Source organism: Nycticebus coucang, chromosome 14, assembly GCF_027406575.1.
Source record: "Nycticebus coucang isolate mNycCou1 chromosome 14, mNycCou1.pri, whole genome shotgun sequence".
NCBI lineage: Eukaryota > Metazoa > Chordata > Mammalia > Primates > Lorisidae > Nycticebus > Nycticebus coucang.
Genome location: NC_069793.1, coordinates 44,464,407 through 44,479,616, shown reverse-complemented (window position 1 = coordinate 44,479,616; position 15,210 = coordinate 44,464,407). Strand labels below are relative to the sequence as shown.

The following is a 15,210-nucleotide window of genomic DNA, read 5'->3' as shown; positions in this document are numbered from 1 at the left end:
GGAGCCAGAGAATTTGTATTTTTGACAAGCTCCGGGTGATGAGGATGTTGCTGATCTGGTGACCACACCTTGCCAAGTGTGGCATGTTATCTAAGTCAAGTAGAGAAGCCTATTTAGGAGAGTGTATGGCTGTCCACACAGACATACATTTACATATGTGTCAATTTGTATAGTGGCTTGCAATTTTACAAATTCATTCTAAAGGATATGTTTAAATTTGATGAAAATACTTTCAATGAGTGAATCCATTTACCTTTTTGAAAAGGTTAGGATGCTTTTTACAGTATTCTTTCGTCTGAGCACTATTGCATGTTCTAAATTGATGGGGTCTGACTGCACCTGGCTGTGGTCTGGTGGGACTCTGAAGCGCCTTCTCTACTTCTCCCAGCTCACTTAACCTCTGATTTTTGGTTTCCTCCACTAAAATTTTGGGGTGAGAATCCTTTTAGCACATTGTTCTTTACTGTGTGTATTCCCACTAGACATTAACTTCTTTGAGGGCAGGGGTCACATCTGTCCAGCTGCCCACACTGCCTTAGCACCTGGTAGATTCTCTGTGGATATTTAATTAAGAAATTCTCATCACACCTACACTGGGACTACGGCGTTGTGAGTGGCAACGTGGTGCTCAATATGGTTAAAGAACTTAGCAAATGTGCGGATGACCCAGGCTAAGGGGTAGGAGGAGGCAGCATAGCTACAGATGAACGAGAAATCTGATGATGATTTATAACCATGTAGATTGTGGCTTATAGAAAAGCCATCTGGGCCTCATGCTTGAATCCATCTCCTCGCATATGTCTTCATAGAATTCTTATGTTTCAGTCTAGCATCAAAGGGGTATTTTTTTATGTGTGTGTTTTTTGGTTTTAAAAAAAAAAAATTTTCCATGAAATAGAACTTGACGAGGAATTCCTATTTGCACTTTATAGGGCACAGTTAGCTATAAGGCATCTGCATGTTGGAAATTGGTCAGTAGATGAATGCCAGGGTGCTGCTCACTTAAGCAAAGAGTAGAGAATGGTAGGTAGCCAAAAAGCTAAGTTGAGGTCTCTTTTAAAGACCTTAAAAAAAAAAACAAAAAAAAAAACTGAACCTATATCAACAGTTAAATAAAAATCAATAATACTTAAAAAAAAAAGGATCGTTCATGCATTGGCACTACATAAGCAAAAACTGGCTAAAACTGGGTAGCAGCTGCCTCCTTTTGGTAGGGGTGGGCTGTTTGTCACAATCTCCACCATTCCCTGTTGCCTTACACTCAGGCTTTTTTATTCACAGGTTACCTGTCTCCCCCTCGTTCACCCCAAACACATTCAAACTATTATATTCTTGTAAGTATCATAAGTTCCCTCAGGAATCCTAAGAACTGGCTTATGATAGTTTGAAAGATTTTAGTTTGGGGACGATCTTGATTTGAAGTAGTGCGTATAAATGTTTATATTGGTTTGAATTCTTCCTGCTCCTGAAGCTTTAAACAGTATAAGAGAACTTCCATTTATTCTGCTGAGAAGTCACTCCTGCCTCTGTGAAGTACCTTTTGTCCTCTTGATTATAGATTGGATTTCCTTTGGATGAACTGATTGCTTGTGGTAGTTGCTTCATCACACTCCTAAAAGCAGAGGGCAGGGAAATGGGCCAAACAAGGTGGTCATGTTTTTCTTTTTTAGTTTTAGAAAAGAACTTGCTGTTTGGTCATTAATACCCCATGTTTGCAGGGTCTTCGCAGCTTACAGAACACTTTCCATCATGTTCACATCCCAACTCTGCCATTTAATACTGTGATTTAGGAGGGCACGTCAACACTGCACTTCCATTTCCCCATCTGAAAAATGATGAAAATAATATCTACTGTATCTAGTGGCAGATAAAAATTAAAATTCACCAAAATAATGTAGGGGAAAGGACTTAGGCCAGTGCTTCATGCTTTTGAGAGTGCAAATATTGGTTTTTTGGAAGGGCCTCTCTAAAGCTTTCAAGAAAGGATAATCATCATCACTTTACTAAAAGGAAAACTGAGGCTCAGGGAAAGTAAGTACCTTGCCCAAAGGTGGCTAGGGAGCTCTGGGAAATCCATGGTTCCCTATACTTAACGCTGGTCATTAAATCCTTAATTCTCTTGTCCATCATTGAAATCTTCTCTTGGTAATGGCCCTAGTAATGATTACACTTGGAGATGAGTTGACTTTTTCCTATGTGAATAGCTTTCATGGGTGAGAGGGCTTCCCACATTAGTGTGAACGTGGTACCAATTATGTAGAGTAGAATGGGCTGGCAGAATCTGTCCAGAATCCCATCTGTCTTATCTCTTATACTTTACCCTGAAGATCTAGGAAGGCCGGAAGAAAAGGGCATGGATCCCTGCTTTCCCTCAAGGACTACTAGTGCTAATTTTTATTTTAATGGGAGGGTTTGAGATGAGTCAATTTGGAATTAAAGCATTCCTCAGACCCTATTCTGCTTCTCTAAGGGAATTGTGCAGAGGAGACCTTAACCCAGTGGTTCTCAACTTGTGGGTCATGACCCGCAGGAACTGTATTAAAGGGCCATGGCATTAGGAAGGTTGAGAACCACTGCCCTAACCAAAGCAAAAAGCTGTTAAGGGTTAGCTGGGGTGTTTGGCTGGGGGATTTCTTCTGACTTGATCTTTTCCTTTGTATGCATTGCATAATCAGTGTTCTGAGACTCCTTTGAGAGGGTCTTAGAGGGATTTGATGCTGAGTTTCAGAACTCACTGGTCACTTCCTTTATGAATGACTGTAAAGTACCCTATTTTAATGATCACCCAGCACTCTAATTTTAGCCTTTGGGGCAGTGGGTAGTGTCTTCCTGACACACTGACACTGATATATTGGTGGATCCATATGAAATAGCCTATACTTTAACCATTTCTTGGTCTACAAAAATGGCAGTTTTATTTGATTCAAACAAATACTTGACTGGGATATAAATTGTAACAGAGATTAGCGTTATATGACAAGTTAAAAATTGTCACTGTTTCTTCACAGGTGCATTAGGTATCTTATAGCCTTAGGAAGCTCAGGCTATCCTATAATAGAGACCCTCCTTGCCCAGTTTGCTTATCTCTTTCAGTGAATTTTGAGCACACCTCTGACATTCTGGCTATGGCAGAGCCAAGAATTATTTTAATTATTAATGATATGCTTACCTTTTTGTTTTTATAAATTTTATTTATTTTTTTATTTCAGATTAATATGAGGGTACATAAAATTAGGTTATGTTGTTTGCATTTGTAAGGTAAAGTTGGAGTTGGAATTGTGCCCTTCGCCCAGGAAGTGTGTGGCATACCCATGCATTATACCCGTTAGGTGGGAACTTACGAGACTGCCTCTCTGACTCCCCCCTTCTTGAATTTAATTGGGTTTTTCTCTCAGGTGGTTCTTAATTATTCTTAATCTCATAATTTCTAATTGGGTAACATGTGTCTCTTTGATCACAGCTTTTAGGATTGGAAACTATTGGCCAAATCATTTCTCATTATAAAATATTCTGTGTATTACTCACAAAATCTCTTATATATTAACAATTGCCAGTGGTCCATAATTCAGGTGCAGCTCTTTAGCCAGATCTCCAAACAGGTTTTGAAATAAAAAATAGTTTGAGGTAATGCATGTGGAAGGTCCAGGTATTATGATTGGCATATAATAGTCATCCACTAATTGCAAGCAAAATTTGAAATTGAAGTGGAAACAGAATGATAATTTTGGATTAGATTTTTTTCCAGACATTAACACTATAGGGTGATATATAGAGGCAGAGAATAATAAAACAGTCTCCTTCCTTGCAGCCATCATCAGAGTGGGCGAGCTAAAGTCCTGCAGGATTCTGGATTGAGTATTAAAGCATTCAAAGGATTTGCTTGGTTTTGTTTCCTGCTTATGGATGCTGTCAGGACAGTCTTGTGCTTAAGTACATACTACCCTTGGAATTGCAGGGTTGAAATCCATGGATCGGCTGTTTATGAACAACTCAGAAGAACCGTAAGCTACAGAAGTGGCAAATTGGCTGAGCTACAATATTGAGTAGCTCAGTCTGGCGTGAGGGAGCTCACGTAGCTAGTGAGTTTCACTCTTGGCCTTCCTCTGTAATTCATTCCATTACCATACTCCTTTATATATACCTGTTTTGTGGGTGAAGTGACATGTTCTAGTGGTCTTTCCCAAACTGAGCTTCACTGTACTCTGGGGACGTATATACTCCTGTATATTAAGGATCTGCGGTCTTATTTAATTTTGCATTTATATTCTGCTGCTTCTTGAAGGTTTTGTGGTGGTATATGGGTTTAAGTATGTAAACATGGCAGAGATACAAAAAGAACCAGACCTTTTCAAAAGAGCATAGTGCATCAGTGTCAAGCTTTTGAGTAGGTGACTAGATACATCTAAGTTGTTCCTTCACACATTTGTGACTGTTTAGCAGAGTGATTATTTCCTTAAAGTCAACTCTTGGCCAACAGGTGTCTGTCGTTCCGCCCTTCCTTATTGGTTCAGGAGGCAGCCATGTGGCTAGGGGACTGGATGTGAGAGTTTTCTTAAAAGTTCAAGTAGGAGTTTGTATTCTTTTCTGTGGCTGTGGGAAAAGTCATTTTTTTTTTTTGCAAAAAACCAAACTACAGTAGAACCTCTGTAAAATAACCACCTAAGGGACTGTAACAAACTGGTCAACATACAGAGGTGGTCGACATCAGGAACTAGGCCTATTGTACTGATGTGTATACATGGTTGGTATATGTCTGGTCTATGAAAATTAGACAACTTAGAATAATGTCTTCCACTTCCATCCCGGTTAATACGAAGGAAGTAAAGTCTCCATTTTTTTTAATGGCTGAATAGTATTCCATGGTATACATATACCACAGCTTGTTAATCCATGGAAGTGGAAGACATTATTCTTAGTAAAGCATCACAAGAATGGAGAAGCATGAATCCTATGTACTCAATTTTGATATGAGGACAATTAATGACAATTAAGGTCATTATGGGGGGAAAGCAGAAAGAGGGACGGAGGGAGGGGGGTGGGGCCTTGGTGTGTGTCACACTTTATGGGGGCAAGACTTGATTGCAAGAGGGACTTTGCCTAACAATTGCAATCAGTGTAACCTGGCTTATTGTACCCTCAATGAATCCCCAACAATAAAAAAAAAAAAAAGAAAAAATCTTTATAAACAGATTAAGAAATGACAATACCAGAAGCTGCTTTTATTACTGTACTAATAAATTCAAAATTTGTTGAAGAAAAAAAAAAAAGAAAAAGAAAATTAGACAACTTAAGGAGGTAGGTGGTCAGTGTAGGGAGGTGGTCAGCTATGGATCTTATACTGTATTTGACTTTTGAATAGATTTGATATACATAGACATTGTATAATGATTTCCACAAAGTAACTAATACATTCATCACTACCCCTGCTAGATCCCCAGAACTTCTTCATCTTATAACTGAAAGTTTATACCCTTTGACAACCATCTCCCCGTTTTTATATCCCCTATCCTCTGATAACCACTATTCCACTCTCTGCTTCTATGAGTTCAACTTTTTTCAATTCCTCTTATAAATGAGATCGTGTGGTATTTGTCTTTCCGTATCTGGCTTATTTCACTGAGCATAATGTCCTCCAGCTTTATCTTTGTTGTAGCATGTGCCATGATTTCCTTCCTTTTTGAGGATGAATGATATTCCGTTGTATGTGTGTATATGTATATACATATCTTCTTTATCCATTCATCCTTTAATCGACACCTAAGTTGAGTGGCTCCCATATCTTGGCTATCATGAATAATGTTTTCGTGAACGTGGGGGTGCAGATATCTCTTTGAGGTACTGATTTCCTTTCCTGTGGATATATACCCAAAAGTGAGATTGGCTGAATTTTATGGTGGTTCCATTTTTAACTTTTTTAGGAAACTCCGTACTGTTTTCCATAATAGACTGTTGACTCTCCTTAACTATTTGCCCAAAAGGCTTTCTCATGCAACTTGATAGAGAAGACTTGGACCAGAAGGCTTTGTGGATAGATAGTGCTGATACTAGCAGTGCCAAAATGAATGCCAGTGACAAAAGCACTAATTTGTGGAAAGGCTGTACTACTATTAACAAATTTCAGAGCGTCTCACACTTCAAAATGACCTTTCACTTTCGGGAAATGCCACCCATGTGTAAAATCCTGCCATTATTAAATTGTATGAAGAATGAGCCTTTGTAAAGCTCTGACTATATAAAATTCTAGGCCATTGACATGTATACACCCATTTAATCCTTTCAGTGATGCTATGAGGTAGATATCAGTATCTCCATGTTATAGATGCCAAATCTGAGGCTTGAAGCAGTTAATAATCTTCCTGGTGTCTTGTGAGTAATCAGGGAGCCAGAATCTAGGCAGAGTCCAAAGTCCATATTCTGTCAACAGATATTGTCATCTGATAAGTGTGGGGAAGAGATAATATGGGAAGCCAATGGCAGTCTCTCTGTCTTGGTATGAAATAGTTTATCCTTGCCTTTTCAAGGGAGGTGTTGGTAAGAGGCAGGCATGACACCAGGGTATGGTGAGGGCCCAGATTCCTGGGTAGCTGGGCTTGAAACGAAAGCTCAGAGGAGGAAATGGAAGGCAAATACACTTGTCTAATTCTTTGTTTTACTAGGGGCCAACCCAAACACATAGCTTTGGAATGTCATGTCCTTAGAACTATTGCCCAGGGACATTCACATCACAAATTATAGCACAGTAATAACAACTACCAGTTATGGGACACTTATTAAACACCATCCCTATCTCCTCTTATTTAATGATAACCACCACCCTGTTATATAGGTTATAAAACCCTATGATACAGGTGAAGCCACTGGGGTAAGTTGCTGCCGGTCATAATTGCAGAATGGCAGAGTCAGATTTGAATTCAAAGCCTGTGTTATATCTTGTAAATATCACTCCTGAGCCCTCATCACTGTGCTTTTGTTTTTATGTCCACCTCCTTCACCTGGGGATAATGATCTCTTTCAGAAGTGCAAGGAAGTTGAGGAGTATTCCTCTGAAATTGTAGCAGGAGAAATGATAGACATAGGATGGGATACAGATTGGAGATACACCAAGGTGTCCTTAGGTCTTTCTCACAACACTGATCACCAGTGCAGTTGTTCACCGCCTCGTGGCTGCCTTCTCTAAAAGAGACAAGAGTTCAACTGTAAGGGTTTGTTGTGGGAGGCTCCAGGGTAAGGACTGATTTCTAGAACTTCAGCTACAACTCCCCTCCTAGATTTCTCTCTTGTTTCAAGGGAAAAAAATGGAGAAGTCAGAAAATAATGGGAAAATGAAATATTCTAGGTAGTTGGAAACAAAAAGATAGTCTAGAAAAAGATAGTCACTGGAGGAATTTGAGAGTCTTGATTTTAATTTTTTCTCGTCTGGTGATAATTTTTTTTGTATCCATATGGACTTACCCATTTGCTGTAAATGCTGTAAAGGAGAGAGACTCCTATAAAGTGCTTTAAATAGGAATTCTTGACAACATCATGGAAAGTCAAAGTTATAAATATTATAAACAGTATGGTGGACAGCATTGCCAAATTAGAGGGAGGGGCTTGGAAGGCAGCAAAGCAGGAAGGGAAGCAGACTGACATCGGACTCTGAAGCCACATCTGGTCTGATCCCTACACTCCTAAGCTTTCCTGTTTCAGAGCCACCACAAGAGCTCTGATGCTGGAGTGGCCAAAGCCGGGACAGAGGGCATAGAGCTCCTCTCGTTATAACAGGATGAATTTGGCTTGATACATCAGCCAAGTGAGCTATATGGCCTACAGAAAGGCCGGCCCTGATGCTCCCGAGCATTTCCCACCTGGGAGTATGTGAAACGTCACCATGCATTTCTCTCATTTTTGGGGTCCCCTTTTAAAATTAAATTATAGGGCTCCTTAGGGTCAGTCCTGTGAACAGTGCATCTCCAGGACCACACTGTATCTGTGAGCCCTGTGATCACGTGAGGATGCTGGGCCCCAGCACTGTTGTAAGAGGAACAAAAGAAAATCAAAGCTGGGCCAATTAGGCTTAAGGCCACAGGCCCTAGGAACGTAGAGGAAAGATAAACAACACTGTGAGACAGATGTTGTCTCCAAAGTACATTTTGCTTTTTGGTTTGATTTCATGGTGGTTTTTTTTTTTTTTTTTTCCTTCTTCTTCTTTTTTATCTTTGGAAAGGTGCAGAGGAAAGGGTATCAGAAGGGCACAGAGACCTCTTAGATATGAAGCAGAAACTTCTAATACATGTGGCCACAGATGTTGACATCACTTCCCACCCCTCCCCTTCTCCATGTTCAGCCTGAAAGTCAGCAGAGCCACACCTTGAGGCCACTGTTTGAGACCTCCCTAGGATAGAGCAGCCCAAGCTCTAGTTTGCAGGCCAGAAGGAGTGGGATGGGCTGCTGTTGCCATGGTAATGGGACAGAGTGAGACACTGACAAGGTTTCACAAGAAATGGAAGGACCCCTGCGCTCCCTCCCTCCCTGTGGCAGTATGGCCCTTCTCCCTCCACCCCTGTCCCTTCTCCACTGTGTTCCAGCCATGTCGATGTTCTTTGGATTCCTAGAATGTGGTACATAGACTGCATTCTGCATCGAAGCTTTGGGCTTTAGTAACTGGCCTTGATAGGATCTTCTCCCCACTCTGGGTGCCTGGCGAACTGGTCAGGTCTTGGCACTGATTTCCCTTCATTTCTTTAGTCAATGAATATTCTTGAGTACTTGTTATGAACTGCTTGCTCCCTATTCATGGTGCTTGGAGCTACATCAGTGGACAACACAGACCAAATGTGGACTTACATGCTGTCTCTTCTTTAAGAAATTCTTGCCTGAATGCCCCAGCCTGAGGCTAGATTAGGTCTTCATTCTAGTATACATTTTTCTAATACTCTCTTCTCCTTCATCGTAACTATGACAGCTAGTTGGCCTGTACTGATTTGTGCATTATTTATTTAATGCTGCTTCCCCATCCTTTAGACTACAAGGTCAGGGATTATGTCTGTTTTATTTACATGTATATACCCACCACCAGCAAACTTTCTGGCACCCAGGAAGTGCTGAGCGTATATAGGTGAAGAAATAGCAAAATGAATGAATGACAATTCTTTTTAGATGGTATTTATTTATTTGAAATTTTATGTTTTATAATTTTTTTAAATGAAAGATGATTTTTCAAATTTCAAAATACTAAGGGGGTGCAAATGTCTTTGGTTACATGGATTGCCTTTGTAATGCTTGATTCCTGAAGTGTGCCTGTTGCCCAAATAGTGTTCATTGTACTGGTAGGCAGGTTTTTTTTTCCATCTCCTTCCCAACCCTGCTTGATTTCCACAGGTTTCACTTCCCTCTGTGCACATGTGTGCTCTTAAGTTAGTTCCAATTTAATATAGAGTACATCTGGTGTTTGCTTTTCCATTCCTGGGATACTTCTCTTAGGATAATGGTCTCCAGTTCCATCCAAATTATTGCAAATGGCCTTAATTCATCCTTTCTTATGACTGAATAGTGCTCCATGGTATACATACACCACATTTTGTTAATCCATTCATGACTTGATGGGCACTTAGATTGATTCCACATGTTTGAAGTTGTGAATTGTGCTGGAATGACAATCATTTTTTTTTATTAAGTTATATACAACATAGATCATATATACAGTAGTGCATTTATGGGGTACAAATTGCTGATTTTATATACAAATTAGAATGCTTAGAGCAAATTAGTTAATATAGGGTTTCACTTCATTTACTTAATTATTGTGTTTAAGACATTTATATTCTGTACTTAGTAGATTTTGACATGTACCCTTGTAATATGCTCCATAGGTGTGGTCCCACCATTTACCCTCCATCAAACCTTCCCCCCTTCATTTTTTATGGCAAGTAGCAATATCAGAGGTGAGCGTTATATATAATTCTGAAATAAAGTTATTTAAGCTGACAAATGAGTTTTGTGAAGAAGCTATGCTGTGCTTTCAAAGTCACCAGAACTCGCAAGTTCTCACTTTGCCTTTTCTGGGGTCTGGGGCTCTCATTGCCTTCAGGCATTTCATGATTTATAAAAATGAGTGCAACCATGCCTGACTTCAATGCAACAGCTGTTTGCTTCTCCTCCCAGGCTGGAGATCGCCTGGTGATAAACTGTTAACTCATAAAATTAGTGCACTGCTTACTTGGTATGCCTGGAACATCATCTTCCCCTGGACGGTGGCAGCGCCCATAGAGATAGTCTTCATTTGCATTAATCATTTTCATGCGCTTTGCACTCAGCTACACTGGTATTCAGAGAAAAATGCTACCATGACAACTGCCACAACAGATGGTATTTGATCAGTCTCTAAGCTACCAAAGAGATATACAGCAGTGCTTCCGAGGTTTGCATATTTTACATTATCATGAGACCCAGTCCAGCCTTAATCATGATTGAAATGTGAAGTTTTCCACTTGGTTCCTATCACCCAATTCTCTTTCCAGTTGTTTGGCATATGTTTGGATTTTCCTAGCACTCTGGCTGTCCTGGGTGGGAATGTACTTACTATGGATATGAGAGACAAAGGTGGAAGTTGCCCCGTAAATCTAAAGTGCAGAGACATGAGAAACTCTTCCACTTTGGGGTGCAGGTCCCATCTCTGACCAGCAGAAAGGCTTACTCACACACAGCCTCACCCTCTTGCATAGGTAGAGGCCATATTTGGCCCCAAACAAGGGGATTCTGGAAAGTGCACCCTGGTCTTGGTCTCTACCTTTTCTCTGCCCCCACTCTCTGCTGTGGGGGTCTCCAAGCCACATGGTAGTCCCACTCTGGGCCTCCCACCCCAGCTAATGCTACAGATTCCAGCAACCTGATCCCAGAACTCTTGGACCCATTTCTATAGCAACAACTACAACAGCCTTCTTTTAGTCCTCAGCCCCCTTCAGCAACACTGGAATGTCAGACTTCACACAGATTTTTCCAGCTAATTTTGGAAAGTAGTTTATATTGGCCGCTACATGTTAATGAACAACTTTGATCGTATTTACATAGTTTGCTGGTTAGGAGTGTTTTCCTTCACTGTGCCTCCCAGCTTTGACTGGATCCTCATCTCCTGCTGTGTGTCTGGATAACACACAAGCCACACACGAGCCACACACAGGCCCCCATGAAGAATGGGCATGGGGACATCCTTGTGCTATAATGAGTATTGGGTGCTTCCTGGGACATTCCCCTCTCAGGATGTGGAGGGAGTTTGCAATTTCTGGGGTACATGAGATGGAGTGTTTACTTGTGCAGCATTTGGAAGAAAACCTTAAGGTGAATTTTAATCACGAGATGCCTGGATCAAAGAAAATCTCCCCTTCTGATCTTCTTCCAAATGAACCCAGGAGCTTGAAGTCCACAGCTGACCCTACTCTGTTTCCCAGCCTTGCGTAATCCCTGGGGTGCAGATGAAAGGGCGTGGGTCTCCGTCACCTTGTCAGGAGTGATTTTTAACCTTAATGGAACATTATTAAAGAGTGGATTTGAGACTTAAGGAATGCTTTTTGAACTCCTCCTGTGAACATAGAATTCACAGTAGAGAGGGAAAATTCAAGGCACTTAATAGGCTTATGAATGATCTTTTAAATGATGACCAAGTTCTTATTTTTACTTTTAACATTTTCTAGGAGAGCAATCCAGCCATCTGGATCTTGCTCCCTGTATTTCATCTCCTCATTAGAAGTAAACATTCTTGGTGCCCTGGGCCTCCACTATTCTCCTAAAGAAGGAAGAGCCTACTGCTCCCCTTGTTTGTGTATGCTCTGATTCTTCTTGAAATGCATAGGAATCCAATGTGTGGCAAATGGCAGTGTGGGCTCTAAAAAGGTGGATTATGTAAATGCAAACTCATGTGACAGGGAGGAGGACCTTCTGGGCTCCCTGCCCCCAGCTGTGTTATTGACATTGACCCGTGTAATCTCAGTCAAAACTCTGACCACCTTACCTTACTTTCTTCATGGAATAATTGCCAACGCTATCAAAAGAATAGTGTTCATAAGGACCCCTCCTCCCATTGTGACAGCCCCAAATGTTGCCAGACGTGGACAAATCATTCCTTCACCTCCATCCTTCCTCCCTACCTAGTGGACAACTCCTGATCTAAATTATGAAAACATGCTAGGACTTAAAAGGAAGTATTTGGTTGACTTACTTACAATTATCCACCCTTTGAATAGAATGTGACATTAAAAGAAAGTCCAGCAGATGGCTGAAGTGAAATGTGTCAAGGCTATCCTTGCAAGAGGATACTACTGTTTTTAAATTACGCTATATGCATTGAAGCCTTCATAAGCCCAACAAATGTACTGTGTGCTCTTTGGGAGGTAAGTTTTATAGAAATACAAGGTTGTAGTGGAGCAGCACTATTCTTGAATATGTTGGTGGGAATCTTTTTTTTCCTTTAGTGCCACTCTGTTGGGCTATTGCTGAAAAAACTTAACCTACCCACATCAATCCATGTACATAACACTTCCCAGGGTAAACATCAAGTGTACTATTTTTGATTTTGCAATAACAAAGAGTCAGGATGGTCAACTTCTTCCCCCCCCCCCCCCATGGGGACATTAATTGCCAAAAACTTATTTTATCAGCCGTGTGCTATGGATTACATTAAAGAAGTAGGATGGGATTGTAGGAAATGATGAGGAATAGAAGAGGAATTTTATAATGTTATCACTATTAAATTCTAGTGTCTCTTTTTTGGGGGCAACACATTCTTTTGAGTAATTTTGGTACATTGCCACTGTGTTGACAGTAGAAATAAGAACTCATAGACTGATAGTTCACATTTTTTCTCACAGGCAGAGTTTCAGAGTATGGTAAAATAGCACTTAGAGATATAATTTTTATTATCCTTGCAAATGGGAGCAGACTGCTCTAAAATACCATCCACAAGGTGCTCACAGCCGCTCTCTTCTTTTCTTCCTCCTCCTGACTTCTCTCGAAGGTGATAGTACCTTGTTGTCATTGTCAGTCATTGCTGGGGCTAGACAGAGGAAAGGAGAGATGCAAAGCAGCCTCACCTTTCCTCTGTCTACACAGGGAATGATTTTCTGCGATGGTGGCAGGCGTAGCCCTTAGTATCAGCATTTATTTAGTTTACAGGAAATTGCACTCTGTCCCTTTTTTTAGAGAGGAGAAAACGACTCCCAGATGAGGACAGTTGAAGGTGGACTAGAGGTTAGAAAGGAGATGGGAACCTTGCGATAAAAATGGAAGCATGGAGTAACTTCTAACTCAGGATTGGGTAGATTCTGTAATGTGGATACCGTTTTATCCAGGTGTCCCATAGATTAATTTAAAGCCCTTGGAAGATGCAAAGACTGGGAGTAGAGGAGAAAAATGCTGGATGTCCGTGGGAAAGTGGACACAAACTTCAAGAAAACTGGTTTGGAGCTAGATTCAGCTCAAATTAGAGCTCTTAAAATACAGACACTTCACACTCTATGGCCATGAAGGAGCAGTTCCATGGGGATGGAAAATGATGACATGTATACTGTGAAAAACAATCGTTTATTAGTCCAAAATAAATTCAATGGGTTAAATACTGGTTTGAGTTCATAAGAATGTTGATACAGCCTGGGATGTCATGGGGCCGGTAGGCTGGTTATGGAAGGGAGAGTGGGGTCTCCTTTGTGAAATGCAAATTGTGTAAAATTCAAAGATCCTTGTTCCAAGTCAAAGCAATTTCTTTTATTTATGGTCACCATTGACATTAATCAAGCCAGAACAGTTTTCTCTAAACCAAAAAATAATCAGCCCTGACAACTGAAGTCAAATTAGACCCTTGGGAAGGACCTAATTATTCTTTTTTATGAGGGCTGGACATTGACTTGCCTTTGGCCATGACATTAGCCCTGGCAAACCTGGGCAGCCTCATGGGTTCTGGCTGGTGAGTCTCTCCTTGCCACAGAGAGCAAAAGTGATTCAGGAGGTCACAGCCCTCTCTGGTCATCTGCAATGTCTGTCATCCAGAGAATTTTGTGAGTAAACACTACCCAGGTTCCTGCTAAAACTCCCATCCACTGTTTGTACATTTGCCTGTCTGCTTGCCTGGTTCTTTGGTGGCTGGACATTTCTCTCAGCTGCTGGTAGATGGGTGGGCCCACTAACCTCATCCCCATCTCCATTTTTCTGGCAACTGCTTAAGCCTTCAGGATTGTACTGGTGACAGTGATCAAGACGAGAGAGCTTCAGTTTTTTCTGGTTATTTTTGGCAGCCCTGAGCAATCCAAGACCTCCACTTTTGGCACTGTGCGGTCGGGATATTAGGTAACCTTTTCCTGTGCAAGTGTAGACAAAGCAGAGTCCTAACCTGTGTCTGTTCATCCACTGGCCGTTTTTACAGCATTGTTCCTAATAAGACATGCTTTGGAGCAGGCTGAACATTTATTAATTGTATATTGTTTTTTCCCCATAGATTGAAAACATAGATGCCTGCTTGAATTTCCTGGCAGCTAAGGGAATAAACATCCAGGGGCTGTCTGCAGAAGGTGAGTCAGAGTGCTTGTCGTGAAGCTGCGTTTTCATTATTAGAAGTGCCTGCCTGTTACTTATTGATGATATTAATATCATTAAGACAAAGGATGCCGGTTGGCTCTTCAGGTTGTTTTCCCATAGACAGCTCAATGCTTGCCTAGACTTGAGGATGCCAGCTTTCTCACACCCGAAGGAATGACTCCAAGAATGCAGATTCAACCAGACCAGCCCCGTCTGCAAGACACTGAGGGAGTAATAAAGAGGGAGCTGCTCCTATTTGAGAAGGCCTTGCTTAAACAATGCTGATTTGATCCACCTGCCTGGTGATTCAGTTCATTATCAAGTCAGGTCTTCTCTGTGGGAGAGGGACTACTTAATCACAGAACATATTTAATCTGCTCAGCTCCCAGGGAAAAATGCTTAATTCTTACCTCTTTTCTTAGATGAAGAGGCACTTTTCTTGCTCTTGAAAAAAATAGAAAGGCACGTGATTTATTAATGCAATGCTATATATTTACATCCCGATTAGTTTTTAATTAACTTAAATGTGGCAGCTAATTAGCACATTAGCATTTGCCAGTGTTTTACTATTATATTCGGTATTGGTCTGGAGATGGCTGGTCCGAATTCTCAGCCTCCTCAGGCAACATCTCAGCCTGGAAACTTTCACTCTCTCTCCTACTTGTAAAT

The 15,210-nt window shown here is 41.0% G+C and overlaps 1 protein-coding gene across 3 annotated transcripts in view; it reads left to right on the top strand.

The window, feature by feature from the left end:
- NAV2 (neuron navigator 2) overlaps nucleotides 1–15,210 on the top strand; it is a 434,895-nt gene that overhangs the window by 158,556 nt on the left and 261,129 nt on the right. For all 3 annotated transcript variants that reach the window (XR_008374143.1, XM_053560432.1, XM_053560431.1), the window contains exon 4: nucleotides 14,462–14,534. Coding sequence is in view for 2 of the 3 variants with exons in the window: in XM_053560432.1 (XP_053416407.1) it covers nucleotides 14,462–14,534 (73 nt within the window). In the remaining variant the exon portion in view is untranslated. The remainder of the gene's footprint in view (nucleotides 1–14,461; nucleotides 14,535–15,210) is intronic.